This window comes from Sander lucioperca, chromosome 12, assembly GCF_008315115.2.
Source record: "Sander lucioperca isolate FBNREF2018 chromosome 12, SLUC_FBN_1.2, whole genome shotgun sequence".
Taxonomy (NCBI): domain Eukaryota; kingdom Metazoa; phylum Chordata; class Actinopteri; order Perciformes; family Percidae; genus Sander; species Sander lucioperca.
In genome coordinates this window covers 8,287,004-8,307,652 of record NC_050184.1, presented here as the reverse complement: position 1 = coordinate 8,307,652, position 20,649 = coordinate 8,287,004, and the positions used below count along the sequence as shown (strand labels likewise).

The 20,649-nt window shown below is 39.5% G+C and overlaps 3 protein-coding genes across 5 annotated transcripts in view; 1 reads left to right on the top strand and 2 right to left on the bottom strand.

The window, feature by feature from the left end:
- tp73 (tumor protein p73) overlaps positions 1-3,974 on the bottom strand; it is a 28,004-nt gene extending 24,030 nt beyond the window's left edge. The window contains exon 1 of the mRNA XM_031286943.2: positions 3,738-3,974. Coding sequence (XP_031142803.1) covers positions 3,738-3,769 — 32 coding nt within the window. The 5' untranslated portion in view covers positions 3,770-3,974. The remainder of the gene's footprint in view (positions 1-3,737) is intronic.
- Positions 365-16,535, top strand: wrap73 (WD repeat containing, antisense to TP73). Of its 3 annotated transcripts, none has more exons than XM_036008262.1 (13): positions 365-580; positions 1,174-1,261; positions 1,434-1,586; positions 3,895-4,011; positions 10,926-10,998; positions 12,159-12,262; positions 12,628-12,714; positions 13,264-13,398; positions 13,985-14,062; positions 14,140-14,242; positions 14,350-14,475; positions 14,648-14,839; positions 15,270-15,798. In XM_036008262.1, exons 2-13 carry the CDS (start codon positions 1,193-1,195, stop codon positions 15,380-15,382), a joined length of 1,350 nt encoding a protein of 449 aa, XP_035864155.1. In that variant the 5' UTR covers positions 365-580; positions 1,174-1,192; the 3' UTR covers positions 15,383-15,798. The 3 variants fall into 3 exon arrangements, with proteins under 3 accessions (XP_035864155.1, XP_031142808.1, XP_031142809.1); XM_031286948.2 differs by having other exon boundaries at positions 369-518; positions 15,270-16,535; XM_031286949.1 differs by lacking the exon at positions 365-580 and adding an exon at positions 1,086-1,096.
- tprg1l (tumor protein p63 regulated 1-like) lies at positions 16,059-20,296 on the bottom strand. Its single transcript, XM_031286950.2, has 6 exons — positions 19,913-20,296; positions 19,588-19,679; positions 19,168-19,218; positions 18,930-19,055; positions 18,288-18,441; positions 16,059-17,670 (listed from the first exon to the last, which is right to left on the bottom strand). Exons 1-6 carry the CDS (start codon positions 20,138-20,140, stop codon positions 17,476-17,478), a joined length of 846 nt encoding a protein of 281 aa, XP_031142810.1. The 5' UTR covers positions 20,141-20,296; the 3' UTR covers positions 16,059-17,475.
- Positions 20,297-20,649: the final 353 nt, after the last annotated feature.

Here is a 20,649-nt window from a genome sequence, read left to right as displayed (position 1 = left end):
GGTAATTAGCCTACATTTCCTGTAGGCTATATTGCACTAAAAGACAGGGTGTGAATAAAGCATAACTCACAAACTATGAAACGATTAATGGTGAAAGTTAATAAAACGCGAGGAGGTTAGGAAAAATAAAAAAATAAAAATATTCCAAATCTTTTAGCCAACAAAATCCCAAGATTATTAACCTATAATGCAAACACATTATTGACGCCTACATATGACTATATTAATTTGGTACACACGCGCACATACACACGCACACGTTGACATAGGGGCCTATATGGCCAACACGCAGCAAAAAAAAAGGAAAACACAATAATGAACTACATTTCCCAGAAGGCAAAACACAGCAGCCGCATGCTGATTGGACAGCACCGGTTTGCCGTCATCGGCTCATACAAACAAACTAGCAGCAACAGTCAGTCAGTGCCCCGAAGACAATCATGCGAAGAAAGAAACTTTTCTAAACTACTTTCGCGTCTCTTATCTAATCGACGAAACCAACACCATTGCCGTTAAAGGTAAGTTTTACCATTGAGGGTGAAGATAGTGAAGATTTGCTACCTGCTAAATTGCTAGTAGCGTAAGTGGTTTATGCTAACGTTAGTGTTGAATGAGTCCAGTGTCAACTAAGAGCTACTTTACCGTTAGCATGTAAGCTAGTGTTCTTCTCTCCATCTATTGCCTTTTACATTATTTAAAATATATGGATAGCAAGACGATAAAATGGCAATGAAGTCGCGATTTAGACATGGTTTATGTGTGGCTTTATTTTACTTTAGCTAACGTTACTTCTGTTAAATGTGAACCAGCTAACGTTAGCTAACATGGCTACCTGAAGCTTAGCGCTTTCTGCTGAGGTTCTGTTTGAAATGGACTTTATCTGTTTTTACGCACTGCGCAGTGCTTTCCACATATAATGACTCTTCTTGCATGAGAGAAGAACTGTTTCTTTGTCTGTGTATGTAATATGTGTGTATGGTAACTGTATTGAGCGTTTTTATTTACTGGACTTATGGCGCCATCATGTGTTAGCATTTGGAAACTACACCAGATTTGAGTAGTCAGTCAAAACTGTCCATCTCTCATGCAGTTAAAGGTTTGAAGAAACTCAACTGTGATTTGTTTTTATGTTTTATAAATTTCATGATAACTGTTTTTTTTTTTCTTGTGTAGGAACTGTTGTGATTGTAAGATGAATTTCTCTGAGGTATTCAAGCAATCCAACCAACTCTGCAAAGTTTCCCCAGATGGGAAATATTTGGTAAGTGGTTAATATTTGTTAATGTGTAGTTTTGTAGTGTAGTGCAGTAGACATAACCATTCTAACTCTGATTGTAATTCCCATGATTAGGTTGCTAGTTAAACATGGATAACAGTGGAGTGTGTTAGAGGTCTTGGTCTTTCTGACTTGTCTCTTTGACCCTACTTGTCAGGCTACCTGTGTGCAGTACAGGCTGGTGGTGCGAGATGTGAGCACTCTGCAGATCCTGCAGCTCTACACCTGCCTGGACCAGATATCTCACATGGACTGGTCATCTGACTCTCTCTTTATCCTTTGTGCTATGTACAAGAGAGGACTGGTACAGGTAGGCTATCAGAAGAGGACAGTAATGTGAGTCTGTGGCTCAGCATGTAGTGTAAATACTGGTGGTCAGTCACCTGATAGGTTGCAGTCAATCCTACTGTGCTAGATTAATACTGTTAGTAGAGATATGATTTAATTGTTTTTTTATGTGACACTGACAGAACATGTTTAATGTAATCTTGTCTTTATCTATAGAGTATCACCATAAGTGGAATAGTTTGACCTTTGGTCAGACAATGTAAGTAATATGAAGTCGTCTCCTTAGGCTCCAGTAGCTTATGGTAGCCATTTGCTATTAATTTTTGACACTTGGATTGAACAATAAACTAAGCAATCTAATAAATCAGCAACTAAAATGGTTTGTCGCAGTCTTAAAAAACTTTATCATATAGTATTGCCCAAGCAAAACTAGATTTCTATCGTACAATCACATTTTGACAACAAAAGTGACATTTTAAATGGTTTAAAACATTTTTTTAGACCTATGCGAATGGTTCAATGTGAGATAATAAAATAACATTTTTGAGACAATGAAGAGAGAGGATTGAAAAGCTATATTATTAAAATATATTTTAAAGTATCAAGACACTTTAACCTAGACCACAGGATTGGAATTTATCTGTGTGATTTGTTTTGTGGCAGTGAAATCAATCATTTTTTCAACTAAAGTTTTGTCTCAGGCCTTCTTAGGTGCTGTTTGGATTTTGTTTGCACAGACTTTATTGAATAAACTACTAAAAGGCCATTGTTCATACGGAGAAAATAATACTACTACCTCGTCCAAACAAATATTTGTTGTCTTCACTGGTAGTGTTTCGAGTTTGAAGAAGTTTGTTAGTTACACTTAAATATTGTCGTTTTACATGAGGATTGTTCTTATTTCAGACGTGGTTAAACTGTTGATTATGTGTTATTCTGTAAAGCACCATTTAATGTTAACAGTACTTTACAGCACTGTAGATTTGGATTTTTAAAATCACAATGTATCCACTCTAGAAGCTTTTACATCTATTGTTTTTGTCTCTTTAGTTTTGTTTTTTGAACAATTTCTTTATTTACATTATCTATAAAAAAAAAAAAAAAAGAAGCAATAACAGTGCACAATGGTGTGTCTCTTTTATTTAGTCTCGCTTTGCCAGACCTTCCTCCACAGCGCTGCGGAGGAGGGTCTGGCTAGTCCACACAGCATTCTGGGATGGGAGAAAAACGTGCTCTGGTTTATTGGCATTTCATTCAACCAATCACAATTGTCTTCGGCGGTGCTAAGCACCGGGAAAAGCCACGGTGCCGCTTCAAAAAAGCCTCTGGAAGGAACTTGTTTTGGTGGAACGTGTATGTTCAAAGGTTGTTTTAGTCATGCAACAGAAAACTCAGATTGGACAGATAGTCTAGCTAGCTGTCTGGATTTACCCTGCAGAGATCTGAGGAGCAGTTAACCATAGTCCTCATAAATCGACCACAGTTTAAAATTCCAAAACAAACAAAACAGAAGGTAATGGACATCCAGCTGAAAAGAGTGAAATCCGGCGGAATTTCCGACGGCAACGGAGCAATCCCGGAAGTGGAACGTCATGGATATAGACTACTTTTATTTGAATGAATTTCACAAGGTACTTTAGTGTGTGCAGTAGTTAAATAGTCCTATTGGTAAATAGTGTTTCAACATTTACATTGATTAAACATGTAGACAACATATAAGATATAAAGTAATGTACACCAGAAATCCACACCCAGAAGCTGCTGTTTTAAATAAAATTCCCCATTAAACACAACAAGAAAGGCATCATGAACCTTCTTTAACAGTGTCACTTATCGTTCTTTTTACATATTTTCCTGAATACAAAGGCATGTCATTTGATGAACCATGCAGTTTATTTCTCTCTTTCTCTCTCTTTTTAAACTCATTACACCAGCTCCTTTTTTATTTGAGAAGGCTCAAAAGTATTAACCTTTTCTGTTGATTTATTCACATTAATGGAAAATAGGGAAATGCATGTTACTTTTGAATTAATGTCCATACATTTTTTTTTTTTTTTAAACTTGCATCCTAATCAACAGACAGCTTGTAATAATTAGCTTGTTTTTTTGCAGTTGAAGTTCTGCATGCTAGTGTAATGTCAGTTTTATGTGCAACACAGGGCAAGTAGCTTACCTTTGCAGCGGTATCCAGCGCCAGTCTTTCATGGTTTCTGATTCTCAAGTGTTTCTTACTGTTTGAAATCAAATTTAGGGAGATAAAGGATGTGTGTGAGGGATGTCATCAGTTATGGCTGATTGCTGTCCTTCTGTCACTCTGGCTTTCTCTTCAGGTGTGGTCTCTGGAGCAGCCGGACTGGCACTGTAAGATTGATGAGGGCTCAATAGGACTAGTCTCCTCGCGCTGGAGTCCAGACGGACGTCACATTCTCAACACCACTGAGTTCCACGTAAGTGTGAAGTTGGTGCGTGCATTCGTTCATGCCCACAGAAGTGTGTTTATGCATATGCTTGTCTGGTTTCAACTGTTGCTGTCCCGCAAGGAAGGGGGACCTGAAAATAGCCAGACACCAGAGCCTGTCTTGACCACCCCTACAGCCCCCCACCTGCTGCATGTATTCAGCCTGATTTCATAGCTCCCTTCCTGTTAGCGTCCTGTCATACATGGGTCTCAAGTACCTCTGGAACATGGATGCAATGTGTATGTACCCTTCCGATGTAGGTCTGGTATTTTCTTTGGCAGCCAGTACTATTAATGATGTTCTTAGTTTAACAACAGTGAAGAAAAAAATAATTAAAATGCAGTGATATAAAGAGATGAAAGCAGGCAGTCTAAAACAAAAAGTCAGTACAATTTTTAAGGAGGTTTTAAGTGATTTAATCAGCCAGCCACAGCTCCTTAGGTTTTGTTTGTTCATGTTTCTTACATTTAGTGAAAACTGTTTCAATGCAGTGATATAAAATCACAGGTCACACCTTGAAACAAGCAAAGGATGAAAATGAGCTCATTTTGGAGATGTTTTTCACACAATGAAACCAAAGTTTTGAGGAAATTACACTTCTTAGTATGTGGCAGCTGTTTAATGAGTATGAGGGCCAAATTAAACAAGTCATGTCAGTGTATCATCAATGAATGAATTAATGTTTTATACAGAGACTGATACTGGATGTTTGCAGCTGATGCAGATATTACAGCGTTTAATGCTTGGATGGAAATATTGGGGTTTTGTTAATCGTGACCTTTAGAATTATGTGGCACACCGTTTTTTTTTCCAGTATATTCGAGTCATTCCTCAGTAGCGGGTGTGACTAGTGGAAATTCTTTCATACAATAATATTGACCCTCCAGTATAAGTGTATAAGGGTACACCTAAATATATTTACCTCCAGAGATATTTAATTTCATTACTTTAACTTCCATGTCATGTAAAAGGCACTGTCACTCATTGCTCCTGCCAAAAACAGGCTTATGAAGAAAAAGATTCAGGAGATTGTTTGTTTATAACTGTCTGCAGAATGAAACCCAGACTAATAAAGATGTGTTTAGTTCTATTCTATGCCTCTTGACTCCTGGTTTAAATTCACTTTATAGTAAGCACGTGTTGTAAGGGGTGAGAAGCTATAGCAGCTACCCTCGGGCCATGTGGAATATGATGGGGGCACCATGGTGGGCTGCGTCTTGTCATGCTGAACCTGACTCCAGGAATCATTTGACAGGTGTTGTGGCCCAACACACAACTGTGTCTGGTCTGGAGAAGGGTGCAGGGAGTGCAAGTGTCTGTGGCATGTCCTCTTTGTGTCTGTCTGCATCTTCAACAAAAAAAGGAATAGGATGGAAAGGAATTGAGGCTCTTTCCCTAAGAAGATATAGCATCTGCATAGAACAAAATAGCTTAGGTCTGAGAAAGTCTGAGCGTGACTTGTACTTAACTTATGTTTGAGCACACGAATAGGCAAGTTCAAAGATCAATATGAAAAGTATTTATTGCTTAAACGTATCTGTCAAAAGACTCATCATAACCACTTTGAACTGCTTACGTCATTCCTTTCTTGAAACGGTTAGGCAATCAACGGAAAAAGAATTGACTATTCTGGTCTGTCAGGCATGTCTTTGTTCAATAGTGAGTTTGGAGTCGGAATGTCGGTCAAAGCAAGCAGTTTGATGATTTTGGGCTTTAAAAAATATTTTTCTGACCTTTTTACAGAGAAAGCGATTAATAGAGAAAATAAGTAGATTAATCGATAATGAAAATAATTATAATAATTACAGCCCTATACCAGTGTTCTTTAGATGTTTTGCGAAGCTTGTTTTTTTTTTTTCAACCTTCGAGGCAGCCATTTGTTTCTTGAGATGGGTAATCCTGTACTGGTTCTATCACTGGAAAGTGATATGCAAAGGTCAGACTATGATACTTAATTTAACCTCACACAAGTCAATATTTCTGGTCAAGAGCTCTGAGAAGGCAGATGGCAAGCCCTGACACAATATTATTGCCTTATTCCTTATTCTTATACTTTTTTCATGGTAGTCCACGTCACAACATCCTCTCACCTGTGCTGTTGTGACTTTAAAAACGTGTTACTCAATGCCCTTATCACCCAGCTAAATATGAGCAGGAAGTTAAGTACTGCTAATGGTTACTGAGCATACTTTAGTAGTTGAGGTTAAAAAACTAAATTAACCGAGGCAAAGTAGGCACTCGCTACCGCATTGCTAATGGGCTAACTGAACTTACCTTCACCCCAGCCCAACATTTCATTAAGGCTGTGCCAGACGGGTGTTGGTGTCAGGTTTGAATTTCAGCCCCACTCATAAACAGCCTGCTATATTAACTTGTTTAGGGACAGCTGCCTATGGTGTGGATCGTGCCACTGTGTGTTTGTCTGTCTCTGTCAGTAAATCTGCTTAGCTGGCTGTGTGTTTTCTTTTAAAACCCAAACAGAATATTTCTAGATCTTTCTGATTTTTAGGTGCACCATCATTTATTAGCTCACAACTGACCTTGTAACTGTATGAGAATTATAAAGCATATTGTGGCTCTAGTGCTAACAGGGTTGCAGCTCTACATACTACAGGTAAGGACCTCTTTTCTATACAGCTAGAAAGACTCAAAGGTAGAACTACAATGTGTTTTAGGCAGACATAATACAAAACTGCTGGTTTCATATATGAGATCATGCCATGTCACAGATTTAATAGAAAGTCTCATTGCTGAAACCTAGCCTGTGTATTGTGAGACTTCACGCAACTCGTATTTGTCTCGTATTTGAATTCCCATCGTTTATCTTAGGACCTCACAAAATGCCACTCACATATCCATGTTAATCCACCTTTACCAGCTGAGGGGTGATAAACTGAGGGTGGAAAAACTCCAGCCAAGGACATCATTAAGCTTGACTTCTCTAATGGTTTTTACATTGTTGGGATCGGATTAGTATTAGCATTCTTGGCCAGTACTGCTGGAGCCTTGCTAACGTGTAGTATTGTTGGCAACACGCTACCGGATAAACTGCAAACGTAGGCAGCTGCTGCACTTCAACACGGGACAATAGCTCACCCATACCTACGTGTGGGCTGCAAGAGGCTCCAGTTCCTTGGTAGAATCATGAGGCTGTAACAGGAGAAATAGGCTATATTGGTTTGAGATGGCTTCCGATGTGGAATGCAGGCAGTCTAATCCTCTGCTGACAGATAGGCCTATATGGCATCAAATGCACTCGCCCATTCTCTCGCACCCACATAGGTGCGCAACAAGAATGGCTGATCCAGTCAGTAACTTTAGTCTACAACTGATCATAGTTATCATGTTGGCCACAGGCTGTCCTGTTGGAAATGTTCCCTAATTCTGTGGTTTTCTTTTTATGAATACTTGCAAATAGATACTAAGTGGATGTGATGGTACAAATTAGCTGCAAATGTCCCATTTGGCAGTGTCTTAAAAACATCTCATGTCATAACATGTCAAGCAAAGTTTATTGGTACAGCTCTTAATTACAGTTACAGTCTCAAAGGGCTTCACACATTATGAAATAATCCCTTTTTCACAACCACCAGTATGTAAAGGAACCATAGGAACCATTTCCTAATGGGGATTCCTTGTACATGTAATGATCAAAACAATACTAAAATCTACTTGTCTGTAATTACAGCCTGTACTGATTACCAGTACCAGTTATGCTAACCCCGCTACAGACGTGAATTTGTGCATCTCTGATGGATAAGCAGCAGCTGTTCTAGTGGAGTTTTGACTTTTCACGCAACCCTCAAGTCCCTAGCCCCCATCACCAAGCTGCTGCTCACCTTTGGTGAGAATACTCAAACTAAAGTGTAACTTTACCAACTAAATATCCAATTGCATACCACCCCACATGGAAAAGCATTTCCCACCTATTTTCTTCATGCTACCCTTCCTCCACCCAGTTTAAAGTTACACTGCCTTTCAGGTCTTGATCTCTGTGCATCCCCTATGTGGTGGGTTCAAGGCATCTAAGAATTGTAAGTCTGTTTGTGTTTCAGCAATGTTGATTTTGGTTGCCATGGCACCATGTCTGAGGGGATGTCCAGGAAGCGTGCAGTGAGATGTTATTACAGGGTCTACACAGCTGGATGTCTTGACCAAACAGGAGGGTCGACACTTCAGCCCAGTTAGGTGACGGATTTTACCCAGTTCAAATGTCTGTCTGGACACTATGATGAACGCCTTGTCTCTTAAGTAGTTTTAGCTCTGTACATTCTCAAATGTAAAATACAGCATTAAAGGAAGGCATCAATTTTAATTGCGAAAATATTTTCTGAAGAATCATTTATTAATGCTATTATTTATTTGTGTGTTTACATGGTTCTCCAGAATATCTAGCTGCGATGGTGCAACTAAGTACAAGATATTGTTCTCTGTCACAAGCTTGAATTGCAGAAGAATACTCAGTATTCAACAGTCGAGTATGATAGTATAGTGTGTCGGTTTCAAGTATGACATACTGGCTAAAATTGTAATTCTCATTTAGTAGGATAGGATAAGTTTTCTGTTGAGGCGACTTTGTTTTTTCCCTATGAGAAAGGGAATGTGTTTAACAATCTTCTTGGCTCGTGTACATAACTAGTTCAACATTTTAACGTCCTAAACATTCAAAGCATGATCAGACAGGGCTTTATGCACCCACTTTATACTGGCTTACTGTAAGCCGTAAAGTAAGGTATAAGTACCATGCATTTAACACCCTTAATGTTGCAGTGTTGCTCTTGCATGCCCTTGATATATGGATTGTAATGACAGTAGTCTACTACTGTTATAGGTTGTGTTTAAGAGAGTAGTGAACCAAACGAGACATAACTTTGTTGTGCAGCATCAGGAAAGCAGCCATCAGTTATTGAACTACTGTATGTCAAACTTCAAAACTGTTAACAACTCAGTGACCTGTAGAAAATGAATGCAGATGTATATTATGTGTCATATATATCTGTATTTAACTACAATGTCTCTGTGGACTGTAACTCTTGTTAACAGTGTGGTTTAGGGCTGTACGATATGAGGAAAATATGCAATAACGTTGAATATCGCAATAACGATATTACTTGCAATAAACAGATATTAAAATGTAAAAAGGTTCTGCCTTTCTGTGGCTTTTAGTACACTACTAAAATACAAAAACAAATTGCTTGTCAAATTATAGAAACTGAATGAAAATTATTTCCAACATTCTTTTAACATTGAACTGAACAAGTGTTCGCAATGTGTCAGTCTTTCGCAATGTGTTTATTGCTCTAGTTGATATCGCGATGACGATAGAAACATGATTTATTGAACATCCCTAGTTGGGTTGCAGCTTTCTCTGAACACCTTAACACCCAGGCAACTCTACAGTAGTACAGATCACACAACAGTGTCCCAAAAACATGTCATCTGCGCCTTGTTTTTTGAAGGGCAAGATACCACATATCATACTGGTCCTTGAGTCCAAATATGCTGCACTGTTGGCTGAGTGCCACCTGCTTGTGTTGGCATCAACCTTGTTGAAGTGAGACTGGCTAGTATTTGAGTGACTGTTGTTAAAACTAAACATTAACACCTGGTCTCTTTTGTTATGCTGACATGTGTCCAGATAGTTTTATTATTATTTACTTTACTTATTTAGCACTGCTTCTCATTTGTGGGAATGTACATAACCTGCTGGCTATGCAACTCGCTGTTAATTTGCCACACTTGTCTAACATTACATCTTGGGTACTAAATGGACTGGTCCTTTTTTCTTGCTATGTGTTGATGTTGTTTGGATCTGTTAATTTAATAATTGCTCAAGTCCTAATTTAATCTGTATAATCCCTTCCGATCCCTGTCAGTGACTGCAAACCTTAAACATAAGTGGTTATTCCCTGTGGAAATACACTCCACACACTCAGGGCTCTATAGGCCAGGGCCATCCGTCTAGTGATAGACTGATACCATGTCGGTGTCTAATGTCCCTCGCGGAGATTTATCATATACCTCTTCAAAGACATAAGGCACTCTGTCCACAGCCGTTAAAGGGCATCATGGACCATGCTAGCCTGGACTGTAGTCTGGATCTGCCCGGCTGATGGACAAGTGTTTGGGTGCAAAGGAGCACTTAGAGGCCTCATTAGGCTAGTGGCCTGGTTGATTGAGCTCTTATTAGGTTGCTGTTGACACCCATTCGCCATACACAACACATTAGATCATAGCCTCAGTTAAGATCATCTTACTTAAATATAGTGGTTGAATTGATCTCATATAGACTAAAGTCTAGTAGAGAGCAAGTCTGGTCCAAATGGTCATGCCGTTTTCTCAAAGTGGCTTGTAAAACCATTTTTTTTTTTTTTTTTTTTTTTTACATGTGTAGAACCCTACTGATTTATCAGAATAGCCCATACTGTACCCATATTAGCTTATCACAGATATCACTATCATTGTGGAAATTGGCTGATAAGAAACAAGATGTTTTAGACAAAAATCTCAAAGATGTTTGTGTAATGGCAACACTGTTCCTAAATTGTCCACTAGATCACTGAAAACTTAATTTTTAACTGTAAAATGTCCCACACTATGTACACATCTTGGTCACAATTCTTTGATTATAGTTAAAGGATCATTTATCAAAATGTTTGTTTGTGTTATGTGTCTATGTTAAAAAGTTAATATTGGTTGATATATTGTCACCAGATATTTTTTAACTCTCAATCATCAATACATATGTGTCTGCCTCTAAAGTCCAGTATTTCTCAGGCTCTCACTTGTATATTTTCCCTTTACGCTGCCAGGCAGTATGGTGTGCATGTCATACTTTCACTTGCGAGATAATCCCCAGTGATTTTTTTTTTTCCCCCCTCTTTCCTCTGGTGCCTTGACAGCTGAGAGTCACCGTCTGGTCCCTGTGCACCAAAGCTGTGTCTTACATCAAGTATCCCAAAGCATGTCAGAAGGGTCAGTATGAGAATGATATTGTTTTATTTATTTTGACATGGCTTATGAGTGTATATGTATTACCAGGAGTACCTGGTGGCAGGGCCAGTGGTCTGAGTGCCTCAGCATGCCCCATGTATCACATGCCGTTCTTTACCTTGTGGCGCGACCCTGGGTACGAGGCCAAACTATGGTCCTCTTTGCTGACAGCTGTGCCCCGCTTCAGTAAATGAGGCATTCTCTTCATAACAGGCCTGTCAGCAGCTTGGAGAAAAATGATTGTCCATGACTCTCTCCATTTCCCGCATGCAATACTATGTCCCTCTGCGACCCGTATATCCTCAGAACCATCATACAAAAATGGCCATGATAGTTACATACCACTGACCTAATGGTGCCGTAGTATTAGATAATTACATTGGATAAGGTAAACAGGGAGCCACAAGGTTACATATTCAGTTATCAGTTAAGTTCAGTGGCTTTTTTTTCTCCAGCCAATATATAAAGATGGCTTTGATCAAAGTTGAAAATGTTTTTATTCTTTGCTGCTACTGTAACTAAACCTCCCTGAGGAATCAACCTTTGAGTGCTGAATAAAGTGGCCAAAAACTAGATAGGGCAACGCTTAAGAGGAAAAATCTTACACAACCACAGCCATCCCTTAAATCAAAGAAACATATAGAAATTTCTTTGTTCCTGTTGCCATAAAATATCAGTAAGGACAGCCACATTTTGAAGCCATCTTGCTACCTCAGCAGACAGCACTTCATATCTATTTATCTAAACTTAATTTAGTCCTCACCATCGAGTACCTGGTGCTCCTTTTAATGTAGCTTCTATTGTGTGTTGAGTTTTTATGTGACTCTGTCCAGTCTGGATGTGATATGTGTTGTAATGTACCCTTTTTAATAGCAGTCTTTGAACATGCAAACCAAAGACAAATTTCTGCTGTTTTGCACGCAAAAAGTAGACAATGTATTTTTTGATTTTATATTATAAAACTGTTATGATTGTTTGATAACTTGTACTTAATAAACATTACTAAATGTCTTTTAGGTTGATTTCTAGTTAGTGTTTTACTGTCTGCTATTACGGTGTCATTGTAAGATCTTTATCATACTTGTGATTATATGCCATAACTGGTGTAATTATACCTTTCTCTCATAATCTTTCACTCACAGGCATAGATTTCAGCAGAGATGGCTGCTATATGGCCCTGGCTGAACGGCGTGACTGCAAAGACTATGTCAGTGTATTTGTGTGTGACGACTGGCATTTACTCAGGGTAAGTAGGACTTTAAAATTGTACTTGAGTTTTATGACCATGATTATATGTTTGACATTTACTGGTAGGTAAGCTAAGCAACAGTAGAAGACATCTAAATGTAGGTGACCTTAAAGTTGTAGAGTATCCGCCTGTGACGGTAGGAATAGAGTTTGGTAAAGCATCTCCAACATGATTTGCATTACAGTAATGATTTACATCATAGTTTAAAAGCTTCAATGTCACATAGACTTCAAATATTAATAATTTGAAATGTCATTGACCAAGATGGAGTATAAACTTTCATCGCTTGACAACATCAAAATTATCGATTTTCTGTATATGTGTAGTGTAAATTAATTTCATTTAATTTATCTCTGTCACAGCATTTTGAGACTGAGACACAGGACCTGGCAGGGTTGGAGTGGTCTCCCAATGGCTGTGTGCTGGCAGTGTGGGATAGCTGTCTGGAGGTGAGTCATTTGTCTTACAGACTTAAGATTTTAAGAGAGAATAGCATAAATTAACTACCCTGCAACTCTGTTGAGCAGGAACTGTATATTTCTGCTCCAGTGGATCACCATAAGGTTCGATTAAAAAACAATCTACAGTTTAATATTTCAGACACAGAAGCTGAAGCTGCTGGCTAAGAATGGTCAGTTTAGAGATGAAAACTCCAATGTAGGAGTGCACTCAAGGTCCATCATTAAAGTAGACAACCACATTTTTAACAGTTTGACTTTTGAGGCCTGTTTGGTCATTTGATATCATATAATATATAAATAAGAACACGTGTCCTTGCATCAGCTTAAATAGAAAGTAAAATAAGATGAGACTGTTGATCTCTTGAGGGGAAATTCACATGTTACACAGCAGTACAAGAATCTGAAGAGATATGAAACAGTAACATATACTGTATAAAGGGACTGGTTTGATGAAAAAAGTCAAATACAAGATAACCTAAAGCTCCCACATGCAGCTTCAGATATGTGCGTATTCATCCGTGTGTATCACCCCCACAGTACAAGGTGTTGCTGTATTCCTTGGATGGCCGGTTGCTGTCAACCTACAGTGCCTATGAGTGGTCGCTGGGTGTTAAGTCTGTGACCTGGAGCCCCAGCAGCCAGTTCCTGGCCATTGGCAGCTATGATGAAAAAGTATGGACAACCCTTAAAAAATGATAGCTGATGACATTGAGATATACAATATTACATAAAGCTTGACTAATAACTATGAGTAATCACTGTAAAACACTCCACTGATTTGGCATTGCACTTAATATTGTCACCTATATTACCCACAATGCAACTCGACGGGCCAGCAACAGTTCAGTCAGAGATTCAGGGGTGTTGTGTTAGTAGCTGCTAATGTAGCCTGCCACACCTAATGTCGCTAGCCTCAAGCAGAGATGAGGAGTTTTCAAACTTCTAATCTTCAGCCCCAACCAAAGCTGACTCAAATTACATCACTTGAGGCAATTTTTCAGACTTTGCACAGCTCCATCATGAGCCACAAAAGGCTTTATAGAACTATTTTCACATGCATTTGTGCTGCAGTCTGTTAACAGACTTTGATTTGTACAATCAGTGGCGTTCCTCTTTAAGAAATGGATTTATTCATTTCTGCAAATAAAAAATAGTATAAACTTAAAGTGTCAAACATGTTTATATCTGGACTATTATTTGTTTTATTATCAATATCAGTACAAAGTAAATGACAAGACTTAATTACCCTCCATGTCAGGTGCGCATCCTCAATCACATCACGTGGAAGAAAATCGCACAGTTTGAGCACATAGCAACCATCAACAACACAAAAGCAGTGAGTATTTTCCATCCTTCATGATGAGTCTTCGAAGGCATTGCAGTTCAAGTATTAACTGTTTGTTGTCTTTCAAGGTAGTGTATAAGGAAGTGGAGAAAAGGCCAGCTGTAGGCAGTGATGACCTATCGCTACACAACATCACAATCGGCACCACCCTATTCAACACCCAGAGCAAATGTATGTCCGCTTTTTAAAAAATATTCTAAAAGCAGTATTTCACTCGAACTACTAAGGTTAAGTAACCAACTTTGTGTAATCACATTTGTTGTGGTTGCCTACACCAGATGAGATCTGCCCACCGCCAGTCCAAGTTCCTGTAGTCAAACCAGACCCAGACCGAGCCAACCCTAAGATTGGTGTCTCTACTTTGGCATTCAGCTCAGACAGTCGCTATTTAGCCACCAAAAACGGTAAGACTTCACAGCTTTTCACCTGTACCTTAAGTGTGAACCCAAGAGAACTGTTATATGTAAATAAGTTTCTCATTTTGGTCATAAACATCAACTTTAGTGTTACTTTTGCTGTAATGCTCTATAAACTGAGAGCGGCTTTGAGTGTGTATCTGTGTTTCTCTGACCGTAGACAACATGGCCAGTGTTGTCTGGGTGTGGGACATGCAGAAGATGAGCCTGCTGGCTGTGCTTGAGCAGACATCGGCCGTCCGTTGCTTTCAGTGGGACCCCCGACGCCCCCGGCTGGCACTATGTACAGGCAACACAAAACTCTATCTCTGGTCTCCGGCAGGCTGCGTTTCTGTCCAGGTCCCCACTGAAGGTAACAAACTCAGACACTAAGAGTGGAAACTGCCAAGCAGCTGAAATACACAGTTCCATTATGATGTTCTCTAATGTAGAAAAGGGCCAGGGTGCTCTGATGTCTCTCTCTCTAATGTCTTACCCTAACCAAGCTGCCCAAGCCAACTTCTGCATGTTGGCAGCAAGAGTTCACTGATTAAGACCAACAAACCTGGAACTCATGTTTTATGACATTGGCTTGATCCCAGTGAAATCCAAATAGACATCTAAAAAATTAAATTGCAATTATCATTGCACAAAGTCAGAATGAATACAACTTTTTTAGGGTTTACAAACTGAATGTTGAATGTGGATTCTTAAGATGCACAGTGATTTATTTATTTTTTTAACCTTATTTTGTGTATGTGTAGATACGTAGTGGTCACACTTGCCCCTCTCCATCCTGCCAGGTGGTTTCCAGGTCCAGTCACTAAACTGGCACTGCTGTGGAGAGACTCTGATCCTGCTCGGGAAGGACCAGCTGTGTTTGTGCTACATGGACACTGACCAGGAGGACAAGTAAAACACAGGTCTCGAGAATAACTGGATTATTTAACCATGCACACTTGGCCGGAAATGTGTTAAGGTGATGACGAAAAGATTGGTGGGAACACTCCTCTTCAAATTCTCAACTTTACATGTTGAACTGTAGCTGCTCGCCAAGTTTTTAGAGCCCTTAGTGCAGGTAACTGGGATGTTCCTTTTCTCGTCAAGTTGAAAATGTATGGAATACCTGTCATAACATTTTTCCTGAGAGACAGAATGGATAAATATCACTTTTTTTAATAACCAAATGTGTACCGAAGACCTAGTTTCAAGCACTGTGAGAAGATAGAGGTTTACAAAGTTTTACAGATTTCACTGTACTTTTAAATTATTTTGTATGTTTTACTTTTTTGAAATTGTGTAATTATTCTGAATAAATGTTGTCATATATAATGCAGCTTAAGGCAAGTTATTAAAATGTGGCATCTAAATCTTTCAGTTTATCACGAGTTTGTGTACTTAGACCAGGCAGTACTAAATATGAGGACCGTATTACTTGGCCTTTAGACATCATCTGTCTGTATGATGTCCCTGTTACAAAGCTTGAATTGTACAGCCACTGTAACTTAATCACTTTGTTTGCCATTCCTTAAAAGTACGAACATAATGTAAATGCACTTCTCAACAATGACCAGAGCCAAGCACCTGACAAGAACATGTAGGCATTTATTATTCTCCATTGTGGCCACTGTGCTACAAATATAACAGAACAAAAAGTAAGCCTTCACATGTTTGTAATAACAAGTTCGTCTCTTTTAAAATCATTAAATGAAATACTTCACAACTGGCAATGAAATATATTTTTTCTAGGACCCTTGATGAGTTTATTGCAAAAAATAACAGCAGATAAATAAAACCTAATTTGTATTACAAATCCATTTAGAATATTCCTTAAAAAACATCTGTCATGCAACCTCAACGTGCAGGGAGCATGCACAAGGCCAGAAAAAGGCATTTTGGGACACAATTATGTGCAAATGTGTGCTTAAAACAAATGCAGGACATTTAAGGCAACTTACAAGCAAGCATAAAGACATGATTTACAAGTTCATGTTGCATTAAACATCTGTAACATACAATAACATTTTAGCTATAGTAGCTAATGCAGCTCTCCAAGTGGTACATGAGCTCCCTACTCTGAGCAAAGACATATATAGGCGAATGTAAGCATGGAGAGCACAACATTGGCCAATAAGAGAGGGAGGTCACAACATGTAATTCATCATCTCCACTGAACAAGTTTCATGAATGCTAAAGAAATATTCCAGCTGTTATTTTCCACAAGTAACATACCTGAGCCCAGGGCTTTTCCGTATAGCAGTGCAGATCCTGGAACAGTTTCCCTATTAGTATCATTTATTACAATAAGCATGTGACATGACTGTTAAACTCAATCCATCAGCTGATATTCTGTGAAGCTACCCTATGGCCCTGTGATCTGAATAATGCAATCCTTCATTTCAAACCATATTAATGCAGCAAATCTGGAACATATTTTTGGCTTATGTTTCACTGCTCTCCTCTGGGTGGCCTGTTTGGCTGCAGAAACAAGCCCAAACAAAGCACATCCTTAACCCTTAAATAACAACCCTAATGTTTAAGTTCTTCTACCAAAATCTAAACTTTACATTAGTTTTGACAGTCTCTCAATCAGTGGTTAAACAAGGCGCATGAGAGAAGAAGCTCAATCTAGAATAAGTACAGAGGTGATGAATGGATGCAAGTGCTGTGTCCTTTCTCACCAACTTATGTCACATGGGCATACACTCCTGCGGGCCCACATGGGTATGGCAGATCTGCGAGCGGCTCTTTGAAGGAAAGGGACTGGGGGTGCTAAAAACAGACAAAAAATGAAGACAGTCCATGCAGTGCTGCGCTTCATTTACCTACATAGGTAGACTGACCACTTGTCTGTAACACCAACTTAAGGAGGTGTGGACATCTCATGGGCTCAACTTACACACACAGGTTGCGCATTACGCAAGCAACTGCTTCCCTCAGACAGCGCAGTGTAACACAGACACATGGGTTGAACTCTGTAGTATTAGTATTTGAAAGAAACTGTGGATTTTAGAAGCCGATCTTGCCACGAGTTATGGAGTAGCCCAACTTGGCCTCATTGTTGATGAAGGACATGATGCCCAGATAGGTCTCGATGAGCAGGGGTCTCTCCAGTATCAGGACACCGTTAGCCCGACCGGGAATGGGGTGCTCCTTATAGGCTTTCTTCACTGCCTGCACCAGCTGGGTCCTGAAGTTGTCCATCTTGGCAAATAAAAGAAAAAAGAACATGAAACCAAAACACCCCTTTTTCCAATTAATTGTGTTTTTTGACCATAGTATACAATTTATATCTATATAAACACAATGTCTAGAATGCAAGCAACACATCCTGGAGCTGCTCTCAAGTGTGGAATAATAGCTATGACTCAGACTTTACAGCTGAAATGAACTTTCTCCATTTATTCTATGTAGCAATGCTAAGGAGAAAATGCAGTCATATCCCCAGGATATTGCTCCATATACTGTTGTTGCCTTACCAAAAAGACATAAACATAACACAAAGTTATGAATACACTGTTTAAAGTTCTATAAATAACTGGCTTTCCCTCATGGGATAACTTTTCTTTTTCAGGCAGCAATCAGTCTTTTGTTTTCAGTTGGACTGTGACTGCTTGAGTGTTTCTTGCTGCCTATTTTGAATGAACGAACTGCTGTACCAGTCGTCCCCATTGTTTGTCTTGTGAAATAAGCAAAAGGCCAACCACAAAACCTTTTCTACATTTCAAAATTTAAATCCTCCAGAAGGTTTTAAAATGTAAAAGAATATTAGACGATGACTCAAAATGCATGTTTAGTCTTATTAAGATAAAGGATTATACCTGGCAGAGAGAGGCCACCTTCTCATCAGCGTGGGCCATGGGGTGCTCTGTGAGGGTGGCGTAGGGCATGTCTGTAGACCAGGGGTTCCAGCGGTTTAAGAACGAGGCCCGAGGACGTTTGTCCCACTGAACACGAATCCCGTAGCCTTCTCTCCTGTAAGAAAACGCAACAGTGTAGTAGCAGTGTGACTTTTAGGGAACAGACAGCTACATGTGCTAGTAGCACACCAAAGCAATGCCACCAAGCAGAGCCACGGATGTTTACAGAGAAAGCCCATTTAAAAAAAAAAAAAAAATCAGATCAGTTTTTTTTTTTTTTTTTTTTTATCTATTCCATTTCTTTATTTTCAACTCTTTCCTGTACAGAATTTTGTAAATACTTATATACTGTACATGTAAAAATAAATCAAGCTAATTATTACTTACTTGACAACATAAATAACAATAATACAACCAATAATACAGACCATGAACTGTCTGTAGAGAACTTATTACTTTTTACAACTAGGCAACAACAAAGTCTCAGCTGCAATATTTGAATGATTTCTCATGCCACATGCATGGCTGTCTGGAGTCCCATATTTAACGCTGGCTTTAACATACTTAGTGTAAATGTTGGCAGACTAAAACATGCTGGCGTACTTGTTAAGGGATTTGGGTGGGAACTCGAACTCGCCCACTGAGATGGTGTCTACAGCGTTGAGAGAGATCCTGACGACCTGCTGACACAACAGGTTGATGAAGTCGTACTTGCACACCAGCAGTGACCTGCACACACACGGACAAAAGGTGTCAGATTGTGGCAGCAAACAATGTCAAATGTATGTTATGTGGTATATTTCCTCAAACGTGGGTACCCAAAATCAACATTTTGACTTGCCTATCAGTTATAAGCACAAGCCTCTCCCTCTCATTGTTCCAGTGGTCAATTCTGCAAGAACAAACACAAAACTAACAAATATGCCAGCTGCTTTTTGACAGTTATGAAGCACAATTTGAAACCTGGCCTAAATTGTTGTTTACTGAGTTGTGTGGTTAAAAAATGTTAAATGTATAGTATGAGGAGGAAAAACGATGAACTCTTTAAAGGCATAAACATCTGGATGTGCAACTAGATGGAAAACAAGAACCTAAAATCAAACCGCTAATGCTAACAAACATTTAGTCTGAAGCTTTAACAAAGCTGCTGATGTATCGAGTACATTAAACCCTGAAGTGCACACAGCAGCTCATCCAAACAGTCGCCTCATATTTCAGGCTGATGATAAATTAAACAGTTGCATGCTGCTGGGATACTTACTCAGCTAGCAGCCAGACGCTGAGCACCTCTCCATCCTCAGAAGGGAGTGCCACAGTCCTGATGTCGCTCACAGCCTGCTCAATGGTACCTGGCTGAGATCAGCATCACACAACCGTCATGCATCAGCATCACCCATTCATCCCTGTGATGTGCTGATGTAGCTTTGACAATGAACTGTAAAGCACTGCTACTTAAGCGTAGTAAGTTAATGGTCGTGTTTATTTACCACAATTACCTTTTTAAGAGCACCAGTGTATTTGAAGAGACATAGGCTACGCATTTAGTCTTATTAAAAACGGAGCGGGCTTGCTGCCGATTCACTTACCCTGAACACGAAATAGTCCTTCACTTTCGCTTGCATTGTGGGGTTATGCACATGAAAAGGCGTCAGCGTTTGTAACGGGGGACAGCAGGCCACGGAGGCTCCGTGTCCGAGGCTTCGCCCGGCCTCCGGTGGCGTGAAGGCAACCTCGACCCCCTCCTCGGTCTCTGCAGGGTGGAGAATCGCAGCGCCCGGACTGTCCGGCTCCATCGTGTCGTTCAGCTGAAGCATGGTGCAACAAACAATGTGCGCCAGGTGTTAAATTAGACGATACCCTTTCGAAGATGCAGACTCGCCCATTGCGCACGAATGTTGTTTTGATTTAGGGCTACGAGGAAGTAGTGTCCTCTTGCTTGCTTCACTTCCCCCTTTGATTTCCTTCCTCTTAAAGGGACATCATGCTTTAACCGAGGTCATTACAGAAACAGGTGTTTAGAGCGGATGAGCCCACTTTTCATCATTATCAGTTCTTTGATGACTAAATAATATAAAGTTGGCTGTCAATTTGATTTTACGCATCATATTAACCCATTATTATGTGATTATGATGTCTCCATATTTGAACACCACACCCTCAGTCTGCTTTAGTGTTTTTATTGGCTCCTATCCACTTTAAGCTTTAGGGTTATCCAATAATAGTTTGCTTGTTATCTTAATGCTAACATTTGGCAGATAAATAACGTTCTTGACGACTCTACCATGTATAATTCTTTTCCCATGAGGTGAGCAAAGAGGAATGT

What these genes read in the sequence shown, in the direction of transcription:
- tprg1l (XM_031286950.2), bottom strand. Translation starts at nt 20,140, where the DNA reads ATGCTTCAGCTGAACGACACGATGGAGCCGGACAGTCCGGGCGCTGCG. An exon ending in CCACCCAAATCCCTTAACAA is followed by an intron (nt 18,442 to 18,929) that starts GTACGCCAGCAT and finishes GTTTTCTTACAG; the next exon opens with GAGAGAAGGCTACGGGATTC. An exon ending in AGGTGGCCTCTCTCTGCCAG is followed by an intron (nt 17,671 to 18,287) that starts GTATAATCCTTT and finishes TTATTTGCCAAG; the next exon opens with ATGGACAACTTCAGGACCCA.
- wrap73 (XM_031286948.2), top strand. Translation starts at nt 1,193, where the DNA reads ATGAATTTCTCTGAGGTATTCAAGCAATCCAACCAACTCTGCAAAGTT. An exon ending in CCCCAGATGGGAAATATTTG is followed by an intron (nt 1,262 to 1,433) that starts GTAAGTGGTTAA and finishes CCTACTTGTCAG; the next exon opens with GCTACCTGTGTGCAGTACAG. An exon ending in CCATCAACAACACAAAAGCA is followed by an intron (nt 14,063 to 14,139) that starts GTGAGTATTTTC and finishes TTGTCTTTCAAG; the next exon opens with GTAGTGTATAAGGAAGTGGA.